Source organism: Numenius arquata, chromosome 6 (assembly GCF_964106895.1).
Source record: "Numenius arquata chromosome 6, bNumArq3.hap1.1, whole genome shotgun sequence".
Taxonomy (NCBI): Eukaryota; Metazoa; Chordata; class Aves; order Charadriiformes; family Scolopacidae; genus Numenius; species Numenius arquata.
Window position 1 is genome coordinate 59019515 of NC_133581.1, and position 13804 is coordinate 59033318.

At 46.6% G+C, this 13804-nt stretch overlaps 1 protein-coding gene across 1 annotated transcript; it reads right to left on the reverse strand.

Annotated features, from left to right (window-relative positions):
* Positions 1–743: 743 nt before the first annotated feature.
* Positions 744–13353, reverse strand: TMED8 (transmembrane p24 trafficking protein family member 8). Its single transcript, XM_074149705.1, has 6 exons — positions 13137–13353; positions 11827–11905; positions 9540–9669; positions 8489–8630; positions 7933–8232; positions 744–6914 (listed from the first exon to the last, which is right to left on the reverse strand). The coding sequence occupies exons 1-6, from the start codon at positions 13222–13224 to the stop codon at positions 6697–6699; spliced, it is 957 nt and encodes a 318-aa protein (XP_074005806.1). The 5' UTR covers positions 13225–13353; the 3' UTR covers positions 744–6696.
* Positions 13354–13804: the final 451 nt, after the last annotated feature.

The following is a 13804-nucleotide window of genomic DNA, read 5'->3' on the forward strand; positions in this document are numbered from 1 at the left end:
TCTGCAGCACTTGTCCTACCAAACTCCTTAAAGAGATAAGCGAGGAAGGATGGCCCTGGCTGCAGGTATCATTCTTCATTTTCACCAGCAGGTGTGCTTCCCTCAGGCCATATAAATATAGTCTTCATAGTAAGATAATTTGATGGGCAAGCAGCTATGAGGAGCTATGAAGGGCAGACACTTTTCTCTAGATAATTGAAGAGGAATTGTTTTTAATCTTTCAGACTGAAAAGCTGAAGTAACAGAATAGCTAGCTATAGGGGATCTCTGCAAACGAAGGTGAGAAGTACCAGTATGAAGCACTGGAGGGTAAAACATTCAAACTCTTTTAAGGTCCCAGTCCAGCTTCTCAGAACTCTATCCGTGTCCATGATATGAGCTTGGCTACTTACTTGTTCCTCTCCCATTCTTCAGGCATTCAGTATAATCTCAAGCATTGCAAAGAATTTGAAGAATTTAAAAAAAAAAAAATAAAAAATCTCACCAAGTCATTTTAATGGACAGAAAAATTCCTGGCTGGAATGAGCAACAGCAGCTGACAACAGAGCATTTTTCCTGTCCGTTTGCAACCAGAATGTCCAGTACACTGCAAAGTACACTTTGAGTATTTGTCTCCTCTTTGCTTATAAAACTAAGTTTAATTGTATTCTTGGTTTGTTGGTCGGTTGTTTTTTTTTTTGAAAGTCTAGTGCAGTTTTTCATATCAAGACACTCATTTGCTTTAAACAGGAAACAAAGTCCTTGGTTGCATAGTGAAAAGTTTATTTAAAGGGTGTAAGTTCCAATATACTATTACAAATCAGCCACAACACATCAAATATAAACAATACAAACCAAGCATAGAAGGAATGCAAGCACACCATAAATACAGTCTTCACATGTGCCCTTCAGCAAGAGGTTCAGTGCCACATTTTGTTAAAATACCCTCTCCTCCATTTAAAACTCCTATCTTGGGAGGACAGGAAAAGCAAATGGTTGGTGCCAAGAACTCAATTTTGAAATCACAGGACGTCAAAATATTCACACATCACATCGATAAGGACTGACAGACAACCATCGCAGTTCACAAGAATATAGCTCCGAAAGAAATATAACCAGCTAAAAGATGCTCCCCACTGAAAGACTGTGCTAGCAGCTTGCAGAAGTGAGTTGACAGCAGACTGCTGCTCTCGGAGGAGAGCAGTCACCAGGGCATCCTGGAGGTTGCAGGGAGACCATCTCCAGCTATTTAGAATTTCAAAACGCAGCTCCTAAACTTCAAGGTCATTACTTGGCAAAGCCTCCTTAGGAGCTTAATGGTGGACATTCAGCTTCTTGCCCAAGGGACATGACTCACCAGTCCAGATGGGCTTAAACCAGATAACCCTCACTGATGGATCACAAAATTCATCCTCTCTGCCCAACTGATAACGAGTACCTTTCCTGTGATGAAGCTTCTGAGGAAGCAACATGTAAAATCCAGAACAGAATGCAAAAGAGCCAAGGGGAGTCAGACCCATCGTCTACCCAGCCTGATGATGTGTCTTCAGCTGCAACAGTACCAGTGGTTCAGAATAAGTTGTCAGAGACTCTTTGGAGGCAAATGTGGAATAACCCCACAGAAAATTATCCTCCTACCAAGATGTATTTGAACTCTGTAGTTTTATGTACCTTCCAAAATTTTATTTAGTTGGCATTTACGGCAAATCAACTTATTTAGATAAATGACGTAGCACTTTGATTCCTGCTAAACTCCTGGCTTCTTTCACAGTCTAATTAGCCGATGTATTTAACATGATCAGTTTTTTGCATTCTACCAATCGAGATGGTCTGCTACATTTACATGACATTGTCACATCCATTATTTTCCCAGAGATGAGAAAAGGAGAAACAGTCTTTTCTTTCACATTTGTAGATCATAAAAAACTTTGTTGCTTTGGTCTCTTATCCAGCCTCAATGCACATCAGCACACACCACTCCCAACACTGGATTCAGACACTGTTTAGAGAAAATGATGAATGGTCACAAGGAATGCTCTTCTATATCTATCTCGTGTTCCTCTGGTCCTCAGGTTTAGCATCAGCATATCAAAAGGAGTGGTCCTCTGGTGTTCCTCAATATCTGACAGCAGCATATGATTTTAAAAGGCAAAGATCTTATGGCGCCAGGAAACTCAAACACCATTCTACGACTCATCTTACAGCAACAAGGCAGTCTAATGAACAGCTTAAATCTCCAGGAACAGCCTACAGGGGCTTTCCTTGCCTGACCTTAGGAAGTAACTCCCCTCTACCCGAACGGGCAGAGAAATAAGGAGAAGGAATCCCTTGGATTAATGACATCTATGGCTCTTATTTCAAACATGCTCCTTGTTCCTAAGGCACCTTGTGATAAATCCTCTGTGGAGTGGCTTTAGTAGGGGTAGTGAGACAAGAAGGAAAGGTATAAACAGTGGGGATAAAAGTGAACTCATTTAGGGAATCATTCTCAACCCTAATTCCCCACAAGAATGAGTATCTTTCAGCAACTAGAGATGTGACAAGGTTCACCTCTAACCCACCTCCCCAGGCCCAGCACCAGGATAGCTGGCCCACAGAAGAAGGTGACATACACACACAGTTACAAGAAGACAAGTGTACGGGGTAGAGCCAAAAAGAAAGGCGTGGGGCTGTCTTTGAGACTCGGTTGCATAGTAACGCGACTTTCTTCTTAGCATCTGAAGTCAGACAACTAAGCTCGTTCTCTTTTGCATCTTACCTGTTCATGTAAATGGCTCATTACCAATAATAATTTATGTAACTATTAAATGGGTCCCAAGCATTAATTTACAACTAGTCTATGTCTGATCACCTTTCACAAGAATCTATGTTACAGGCCTCCAAAGGGTTTATGAGTAAATTAAACCAGTACAAGTGGTCCCGGATTTAAGCCATTTTAACTCTCTGTCCTCAGTAAAACATACATTTTAAACTCCTGCTGCTACATTACATGCAAGGGGGGAAAAAAGAGAAAAAAAATGGAAAGCATATGACCTTCTTTGACATAAAAAAAATGCCCAACAGATTGTTACCATTATTATAAATAAACAACTATACAAGCTAATTTTTTACAAGTCCTGCACTACAGGACTGTCTTATATCTCTGGCTGAACATGTAAATCGTATTTCTAGATCTAAATTATATTCAAAACAAAATTGGAAAACAATTTTGTGCTTTCTCAAAAGCAAACCCAAAATGCAAAAGAAGCTTCTTCCTTGATTTAGCTTTTTGAATTTCTAGACACAATTTACAGGGAGAAGAAATGCATTTTAAAAGCCTATCTGAAGTCTTCCTTCCACAGAAACAAAGAAGGAAATTTTCCTTTCTCGAGGATTAATTTCCCTCTCTGAAGTGCAACTGCCTTTTTAATTCGTCTTTCTAGACCCAAGGTCTAGTTCCAAAGGTCTCTAATTAAAATTATAAGAGTTTCCATAACTGCCTCAGCCAGACTGAAGGATTGGATACAAACCCAGGAGATTAGTTCAAACTAAAAAAAAAAAAAGGACGCATGAGAAATAAGACACTTCTTTGAACCAACTACGGGTTCTATTTTTAATGGCAATGGCTATTGTTAATCACTAGCCATACAGCCAAGCTACTGGATTTATCAGAAAATGAATAAAGACTGTATATCCTTCCAAAGAGAAGTTGTCACTTGGATAATGAACGCTATCTGAATACCTGAGAAACAACACACTCACGTAATGTGGAAATTAAAAAAAAAAATAAACAAAAAAAAGAATTAATCCTGTATAGCTGTGGAGCTTCTGTTTACTGCAGATGAAATATTCTGTGCCTAAAGCTATCTTGTGTTCATAAGAGATACCAGATACTTCTGGGAAACTGAAATGGAGAAATAGCACCCACCGAACGCCGTCAGTGTCACCGTGGCAGGCCCATCTATGGGCACGCTGTGTGTGTAGAGCAGGCACACGCTGATCAGGATGACGTACCATGTTCAATGCTGCTGTTGGGCTTAAGTCAGTGAGACATGGAGATAGGCACAGTTCCAAATAAGCGACCCGAGCCTCTTTAAAGGTTGGCCCACACTTCAGAAAGCTAGAACTGAGCAACAGGACTACTGTCTACAGTGCAACTTATCTTAACTAAAACCACTAACTAATGGCTTGAAAACTGGCACATAGTATTTATGTGTCAGTGAGTGATCAAAATTGGTTGTGAGGCAGGCCTTATTAACTTCTTACAACATGACAAAATGTATATTGAAGCTTAAAATGAGCATCAAACAGACAGGAAGGGGAAGTAGCTGCGAGTTAGGAACAGGGAGGCCACACTATAAGGGAAGGAGTTTTTTAGTGGAGATAAACCACCAGCCTGCAATAAGCCATGGAACTGAGGATCAATAATTCTGAAATATCTAACGTATGTACAGGTCAGAGTTGCCTTCATTGTAAATAAATCCTAATTAGAAAATGGAGTGGATGAAAGACAGGGCATCATACATTAACCAGCAAGTGCACACAGGGTTCTGTGGATCTCCCAGAAAAGGGCCAAAGGCAATCATCGAGTGGGGCAGTGCTGACATCGTGGTTAGACTGAAGGGTCTTTTCTACCTTCTTCTGTTTAGTGTCTAGGAACTTAATAGACAAAGGATGGGGAAAAAAATGGAGAGAGCCTTCCCCAAGTTATTCAGGCCTGATTCAAGTGCTGTACCAAGGCCACAGGATGGTCCTTCACCTTCCGCAAGAGAGGCTAAAAGAAGGAATAGTCCTCCCCAAGCAGCTAAGTGAAAGAGCATTTAACTCTGACAGATACCAAGCCTGTTCTGTTTACCTGCAAGGTTGTCTTCTTGTTGCCCCTGCTTGAATAACGCAGCTTTGCAGCTCCCCCCCAGGCCAGGTGTGTGCTCGCTCTCTCTCGAGAAAGGCAGCTGTTTTCTCCCCCATCTCAGGACCCAAAGCAGCAACAACTCTGCTCCTTACCCTGACCAACTCTGCTCCCTGCCTACTCACCCAGAAAGCCACCATGCTCCAACCACTGGTCTTTGCACTTCTGCTCTTCCTGCGCCCAGCTTGGCCTGCTCTACTGCAGACTGACTGCTCTCTCTTACCATTTTTGACCTACTGAGTGCTCTGGGGCAGTGAATAAGTAAGCAGAGATAGTTAAGAGCTTGAATATGGAGCAAATTGCACAGCATTACAATATAGCCTTAATAGGAAATACGTGGCCCTCCTACGAGAGTGAAATCTTTGGCTTTAACTACTCCAGAATCATTTTGTCCATTATTCCCTCTCAATAGAAGGAACGGACCAAGTAGAGGCGCTTTTCCTGGAGGATTTAAAAATAAAATCCAGAACTCTACTAGAATCACCATGCAAACAGCCATTTTGTGTCTCTGCAAAGAGGTATCAAAATGTAAATACAGCAGTATTCTTAGAAAAGAGAATGATTTCAAGTTAAAAATATTAAAATAAACAACAGTTACAGATAAACATGATTTAAAATTCATCTCTGAAGGATTGACTTAATCCTTGTTCAACTCTGCCAGTACTTGAGCAGAAGGTGATCACTAATGCCATCGCTAGCCACCCAAACATGCCAAGGAACTCCATCCTGTACTACGTGGTCAGGGTCAGCAACGGCCTTGCTGATTCTGTTTCACAAAAAGGATTGGTTACACCCCACACCTTCCAAGTTTCTGAGCAGAGATGTTCTTTTCTAACAATACCTTTGCGACAGCAATAGCAGCTGACAAGCTACACTTCTCTGGGGAGCCTTTTCCTTGCTACATATGGTATTATCCAGCCAGCAGCAATACTAGTGAACCAACATGCTGCTCCTGGGAAACACTTCCTGTATATTTATTGGTTGGACTCCAAGCTTTATTCAGCACAGCAGTAAGCAATTTCTTCTGCTTCACATCTGGATTATAGAAAAAAACCTTTTGGTGGTCACTGAAGTTTTAATCATCTACATATCCCTACAACCAATGGGTATAACATCCGATTCTTAATGTGTAGGAAAACCTTCTTAAGGACTTCTAGGTGGGCACCCTACCCCCACCCCCTGTTCAAACACATGCCGTGGCTGCTGTTTGGGGCCTGCCCGTCATAGCATGGTGTAGCCACCACAGCAGGGGCTACTGGCCAGCTACATCCACACACACACACACACACGAGCGAGGGAAGCGCTGGCTGCTGGTGACATGTAATGGTGGTAGGTGACGAGATTATCAGTGGCGAGGTGACAAGCCAGCTGTGCTTTTGGCTTACTGCAGCTGACAGCTGCCCTCTAGTGATGCAGATGCAGCAGGAGAGTCAGAAAAAGTTATTCACAAAAATAGTAACAGATCAAGAATATTTTCACTTCATTTTGTACCAGTGCAACAGATCGAAACCACGAGCACCTGAACCTGGCCTCTGGGCATTTACCGTCTGTGACACGAAGGCGCAGCCCGATGCCTGCACAGAGCAGACCTCCTGAAGTTTTAAAGAAAGCAGCTGCCTATGGACAACCAGGCAGTCACAATTACCTTTCTCCACTGGGACAGCAGGGAAGGAAGGTGTAGGGAGAAACCAGTTAGTGTCTGAAGAGGAGCTGGCAGAATTGTGCCTTGGTTCCGTCACACAGCAGCGCCCATCAAGCGGTACAGGGCTGGGTGGCAGCCTGCTACGCTCACCATTACCTGCCTGCCGTCCCTGCCCCTTCCCGTTTCTTCAGCTGGTGTAATACACGTGAAAGAACAGAGTCTTATTGCGGAGGAGAGAGTACGAGTTATCAAATTTCAGCAGGTAGATGCCCTCGCCTGGGTACTCGTGGCTGCCTGCCTGCACCTCCCGATGGCTGTTCCGCCGATACACAGGCATGATCTCTCCGTAGCGGTTCCGCAGATAGCTTTTGGAGCCCCTTTCCACATCACCAGCAGGGGCGAGTCCTGAATGGGAGAGAGGAGACAAGCAAGTAGGCCAGAGACAGTTAAGCCACTAGGTAGTCCAGAAAAAGATAAACAAGACCCGAATGCAGCAGAGGCATGCAGATATATGGAAGGCTAACTCTGATAGCATTACCCATAGCATCTGCTCTGACCTTTCTGCAAATAATACCCACAAAATTCAGCTTTGCTTATCAAAGGACATGCTGAGAACCGGTTCTCTTGGGAATACTGATGGGACAGTATCCACTTGCCTGCCAGCCTTCTCTCCTCTCCCTGGACTTCATTTTTAGACACCTCACTGCTTTTAAACACACAACAGTGGTCCAGTGATATAGACTTGAAGGAAAAGAAATGCAGGAAAGCTCTTAGCTATAACCTCACTGTGTATATGTCCTCAATTCACTTCTCCAGGAGGATTCCTCCTATAGGAACCTACCCCTCTTTGGAGAATCTGCAAAATTAATTTCAGACACCAACCCCCAGCCCCCTGGTCACACATACACTGAAGCCACGGAACAGGCAACATCATTGCGTTTTTCACAAGTACAAAGACCCAGCTAGCAATCCTCTCAAATGCAGTCAGCAGGATCTACTGATGTACTGAGGGGGAAAAAAAAACACAACAAAACAACCAGACAAAGCCACCCCAGAAATAAAACCTTTTTGCTCCTACTCACCTCCAGAAATTTCTCAGTCTGAGAGGCTAAGAAAAACAGCCAAGTTAAAATCTTAGACCCTAATCTTTTTATCAGGTAGAAGTTGAACAAGTGAATTCCGATTTTATTCTTCAACATGCTCAATTTTAATAATGCTACTGGAGAAGGACAGCCGTTGACATACGCTAAAGCAGGAAGGGAAAAACGCTTTCTCATCACAGCCTAACCAAGAACCCAAAAGGCTGCAGAGATAACAAGTGGGCTGAGTAAACAAAGTAGATGGAAATTACAGCATCTGACAGACACTCTCAGCAGCATGGCAACAAGCACCACAAATTAACCCTTATAAATTCTGCACTAACCTTCAATTTCCTCCTCCTCCTCTTCATCTTCCTCATCACTGGATTCGCTGACCTGAACAGTAATGGCAGTGCTGGTAACCGTGGTCCAGTCAAAATAGACTCCAAATCCAATGTCGTAGTCATCTGTCGCAAACTCCCAGCAAATGCATTTCCCATCAGGATGGGTTGGCACACGGACTGTCACCACCTCACCTCGCTTCACCACCATCCGGCCATTCTTCTCCTTTCCCATCTTGGCTTTGAACTCCTTCGTCTTCTCAGTGGTCCACATAGTGGGTGGAGCCAGAGGGGGAGGCTGAGCTGAGACAAGGGAAAAGATCTTGGGCTCACCTGACTTTTCACTACTGACAAACTGTTATCGGAAAACATTGACACTATTTCTGATAAGGTTTTTGCATTCTGGAGCCTGCTTGGATGTGGGGTTTTCCCAGTCGCTAGCCAGGAGCCCAAATTTCCAGCAGGAATTAGCATGTCTCTAGGAGAGCTTCTGCTCTTCTCTAGCCAGGGCAGGCACTTAAAAAGCATCCCCAGCAAGTGTTTTCCTTTCAGGACTCACCTTTCCTCTGCTCCCCAAGGAGGTCTGCAGTCTCCAGCTCAGCTGAAAGGATATCCACAGCACCAGTGTGATCTGACTGAATCATCACTATATCCCCTGCTCCTTGAGGTACATGGTAGTTGCTTATCCGAACAACAGCCTCCTGCACAAAGCACATAAACGTTGTCACAAAGACCATTGTGGTAAGAAAGTCCCCAGCTGGATTTAAAGTGACTCATTAGGATTCAGAAAGATGCCTGAATTACAAGTCAGACTGTACAGAAGATTCTGTTAGTTAAAAAGAACTGGCTGGCTCTGAGACACCTCTCTGCATTATTTCCCCCACAGTACCGAAGTCATGAACTTTGAAGTCAAATGCTGCGTTTGCCTCACAAATTACACACCCCCTGGCCTCGCTGAGAGTCCCTGGGCAGCACATCTTTGCATCTGCCCCAGAGTTAATCGTCACCTCTCAACACAACAACAGCCTTACAGATTTAGCTGACTACTCCTGGAAAGAATTCCCAAGACACAATCTCTCTAGGGAGAACCTTTCAGCTCTGTGTGCATCTAGACTACAGCCACAACCTAAATGCCATTTGCTGCATCCTAGTTAAAAGTCCATCTGGTTCACCAGGGCCAGCCCTCTCTCATATATGCAAACTCACAGCTCCTGAGCTAGGTGCCACTTGCACAAGTTTTCCTGACCGTATCTGTAATGCAAATGAATTGGCTGCTCACCAAAAGAAACAAAAGATGGCAGAATCGCTTTCAGTACCCTCTTCCATAAATCTGCAAGGAGGGAATTCCCAGAAGCCCCAGACAAGAGGCGAGAAGGTGGTGAGAATAACCTTGAAGCCTTAGCGAGCTAAAAACTGCAAGGAAGCGAGGACTAGCTGAAGAGGCAAGAGGGATTTTGCAAATCAGGCAGATAATGCTTACCTCCTGCTAATGTATAGAAAAAAAATATAACTGAATCTATTTTAATGCTACTTTTGTCTTAACACAATCCTTAAAGCTTCAGTCCCACAGCCATAAGCACAGCAGTAGGGTGGAAGAAACACCCACCTACCTCTTTGAGGGACTGGATTTGGTCAGGCAGCTTCTCTTCTAGTTCAGCCACTTCCCGGTCCTCCAAAGTGCCAGCTTCTTCCTTCGAATCCTCTGTCGCGCCCGCACTCACAAGCGACCCAATCTGCGACCTTTCGGAGGAAGAGAGCACTACAATTCAGCACTTGCACCCAGAGCACAGCCAGCAGAGGAATCACTCTGCTCTGAAACTCGAATTCAAATCAACTGAAGGGAACAAGCTTCTGTGGTCAGCACCTCCCCAGTGCAAAAAGAGCCCTTTGCACCCCAGTCCTGCCCTCATTTCCATGTAACTATCTTCCATGGGAGCCAGAGGGAACAACTTCAGTGAGATACTCCATATTTATCATGCTTTAGACAGCAGTAATTCACCACACTTACCCCACAGCATGCTGGCTCACCAACACTGTACCAAGTGCAGAAATCAGTAGCAACTTTTATGCTCAAGAAAGGACAACTTCTTTCATGCCAGCCACTACATAACACCTGTATATTCCATCAGAGGTCAACCGGATCAGTGAAAGGACTCAAAGCAGTTTTGACAGCCATCCTGAAAATGCCCTCTACTTATGTGGCCAATTATGCCTTTCCTATTAGCAATCCCAAGAGATACAGGGAGCACTCAGGCGTCTCTCTGCCATATTCAAATATGCTGCACAGACAAGCAAGTCTAAGACATACAATGGCAGCACAATAATAGCGAAGAGGTCAAAGTACTGCACTGTGACAAGAGGAGATGGACATGTTAGAACAAAAAGATAAGTATGTAGCAGGGAAAGAATAGATAAGAAAGGAAACAATTTTGGCATTCGTTCTCTGTTGAGGGTTTTCTTCTAAGTTATATTTTAAAAATGCTGCATATTGTCTGTAGCTTGAAAGAGTTATCATCCCAAATGAACTCAGATGGATGCTGGAAGAGTCTCTTCTGTTGTACTCTCAGATATTATGTGAAAATTCCATGAGAAGCAACCTAGTCTTTAATAAGAATAGAAACAGTTGCCCTTTTGAAAAGCAAAGCCTTCACACACAGCACTATAAAACCAATGTCAAGTGCCTTGGTCTAAACGATCAGAAACATGAGAACGCAGCAGTAATGGAAAATATGTGCACTTCCTCAAATGTCTCCTTTCAGAAATGGGAAATATTCTCATTAGCAAGTGACCAGACTATCAGTATAATGCAGAATAGTTGAAAAAAATAATTAAAAAAAACCCCCATACACAGTTCAACTTGGACACATTCCTTGCTGTATCCATAGGGAAGACTAGAACAGGGCAAATGTGGCTTTTGTTTCCAAATCTTTACTCCTATGAGGGTACAGATTTTATCTAGCCGCCCCCCCTTGGCTGCATTGCCAATCAAAGAGTAGTTCCGCAGAGGCCGTTTTGCTCACAGGCTGTATTAATCTCTTTGAAGAAAATTAGAGGCCGTAATAAAAAGATGGAAGAACACGCATTTGGAGTCAAGAAGGCTGATACAGATGTCACTAGCATCAAGCCAAGATGGCATCAAACTGTTGTTTTAGAAGTAAGGTGGTTTGCTGGGGGTTTTGCTGGAATTCCACACACACACACACCCCTCTTTTTTAATGAGCTTGTGGTTTATCTGCTTTCTGATGTAATTAACTCACACATTTCTGAAATTGTATCCTGTGCAACAAACATATGATGGCAAATGAAACTCCACTGCTTACGGTATTAGTGCTTGTAACCAATGCAGTGACTCGGGTACAGGCACCATACACCCAGCAGATATAATAATGAGCCAAATATCTGATAACAGGATCAATCAGCAGCATTAATGAAGCAGTGACACAGAAAACAAAGGGCGAAGAAAAAAACCAAAACATTGTCAAGAAAAGAGTAAAAGGTGTTTTCTTGCTCAGCTTCCATCAGAATTATAGACAGTGGGAATGCTTAATTATTAAAGTATCCTTCAGACAGGATAGAGAAAATTTCCTGCTGAAAGTTTATTAGCTCTTACAATGGACTACAAAACCTTGCAGCGTTCCTTCCAAACTGAATGATTCTATGATTTGAATAGCGGAGCCGTGAACTACACTTCATCATTTCATAAGCTTTAAAACAACCTTAAGCCTGTAAGAACAGCCCTTCCTATACTAATCCTGGTGTAGGCTGTCCCAAAGCAGACAATTCAGTCTCCAGTCCTTCTCTTCACCTGCAAAGCATCGATTGCCATATGGAGGAGGTCACAGGGGTGAAACAGACTGTCACGCGTGTAAGCCACAACACACAAAAATATTTTCCTACCTGCTCTGTGAAGCACTGGACTCCATAGAATCAACCAGCTGATCTGCAGGCTCTGTCTTTTGGGTCGAGTCTTCATTTTCTAACAACAAACAGAATACACAGAGAGAAGGTAAAATAAACGTCAGACAGGAGGAAAAACTACTGCCAGCAATCAAATGTTGACAAAGTCACACAGCTGTGGAGCAAAGAGCTGTGCCAACCAGTTTTTCGTGTTATGAGCTGTGTCTAGCACCTTGCAGAACAAAGATTTTTAGTCATCTCAACCTTAGGAAAGGGAGAACAAAAACCCATGAATGCTTTTGGTGCGGAACCACTCTTAGCAGCCAGGTTTGTTGAACCACCAATCCTAGCTTTAGAAGGACAGAACAAGGCCAAATTTCATCATGTAAAACTGGGCTGACAAAGCCCTGGAAAAAGCAATCACGCAGCGGTTCCCACAGGGCACTGACGAGATGGAAATTCCTAGGTCGCTGCTAAAAGGACTGTCTATAAAGATGGCCCCTGGTCTCCCCTGAGTCTCCTGAACTCTGGGAAAGCTCTGTCCCATACGACTGTGGTGTGTGCTCCACAGCCCCGCTGCCTGATGGCACGAAGGCAGCAGACTGGGCACGGACCAGTTGCAGCTTTCGCAGCTCTCTGCTGGTACACCTTACCGCCGCCGGAGTCAACCGGGAGCTGGGTGGCACCTCCAGACCACGGCACAGACCCACGGGGCCTCTCTCCCCGGGGAAAGCGCCCTGTCTCCGACAAACCTCCAACAGCCCTCGCCCTTCCCCCTGTGCAGGGAAGAACCACCGGGAACTGTTGCTGGAGCTCCGGGCGCTGGAGCGGGGGTGAGCGGTGGCGGGAGCCCCATCCCTCAGCGCGGGTGACAGCCGCACAAGGGGACGCCCAGGCACCGCAGCCCGCCCCTCTCCCCCAGCAGCCACCCCACCCGAGACGGTGGCGAGCATTAGCCACCGACTAATTCCCGACGCTGCTCTTCGTACGTGCCCCGAAGCAAACCGTCACCGTGGGAATGCGGCTTCTCCCCGGGAGAAACGAAGAAACCCACCGCGGAAAGTAAACTCGCGGTATTCTCCCCGGCCGTAAGGCCAACGCTCAAACGGGCGCCCCCCCGGCCTGCCGCCTCACCGCCGGCAGCCCCGCGGGCGCTGCCCGGGCAGCCCGCCCCGCCGCCGGGGCTGCTCCTCCTCGGGGACCCCAGCCGGGCTGGGAGCGCTCACCGCCGCCGGAAGGGAAGCGCTCAGGCGGGGAGTCGCTCCCCGCTGCGGCCAGCCCGGCTGCCCCCTCCCCTGCCGAGCCCGTACCTGAGGGGAGCCGGGGCGCAGAGCCGCCCGGCGCCCCGACGGCCGGGGGCTGGAGGCGGGAAGCGGCGGCGAGCGGCACGTCCGACATCGGCAGCGCTGAGCGGGCGGGCGCGGAGCCGAGGGCGGCAGCCCGCCGCGGCGGAAAGAGCCGAGCGGGGCCGAAGCGCTGCGGATGCCGGCGGCGGAAACAGCCGAGCGGGAGGACGGCAAGAACCGATCGGGTGCCCGCAAGCCCGGCAGAAGGGAGAGGGCGGTGCCTCGGTGCTCGGCCCTCAGCCGCCCCCCTCGGCAACGTAGCCAGTCCAAGACTAGTTCCGCAGAGCCCCCGGGCGCGGGCGGCGGTGTAGGCTGGCAGCACGGAGGGGGTAGCGGAAGGGAAGAGGGGGTGCGCCTCCAGGAAGTGGCGGTTGCCATGGGGACAGAGGCCCGGAAGGACGCGTTACCTGGGGACGGCGCCAACGGAGCCGAGCTCGGCGCCCGCGGGGCCGGGGGCGGCCGAGGGGCTGGAGCCCGAGCCCGAGCCCGAGGGCGCGGAGGGGCCGCGGGCCGCCCTCCCCTTCCTGGCCTGGAGCGCCGCGGAGGTGGCTGAGTGGGTGGTGCAGCTCGGTTTTCCCCAGTACGAGGTGCGGGGCTGCCGGCCCGGGCGGGGAGACTCCGCTTGAACCGGG

What these genes read in the sequence shown, in the direction of transcription:
- TMED8 (XM_074149705.1), bottom strand. Translation starts at nt 13,224, where the DNA reads ATGTCGGACGTGCCGCTCGCCGCCGCTTCCCGCCTCCAGCCCCCGGCC. An exon ending in AAATCCAGTCCCTCAAAGAG is followed by an intron (nt 8,631 to 9,539) that starts GTAGGTGGGTGT and finishes TGCTTTGTGCAG; the next exon opens with GAGGCTGTTGTTCGGATAAG. An exon ending in GGAGGAGGAGGAAATTGAAG is followed by an intron (nt 6,915 to 7,932) that starts GTTAGTGCAGAA and finishes TCTCCCATTCAG; the next exon opens with GACTCGCCCCTGCTGGTGAT.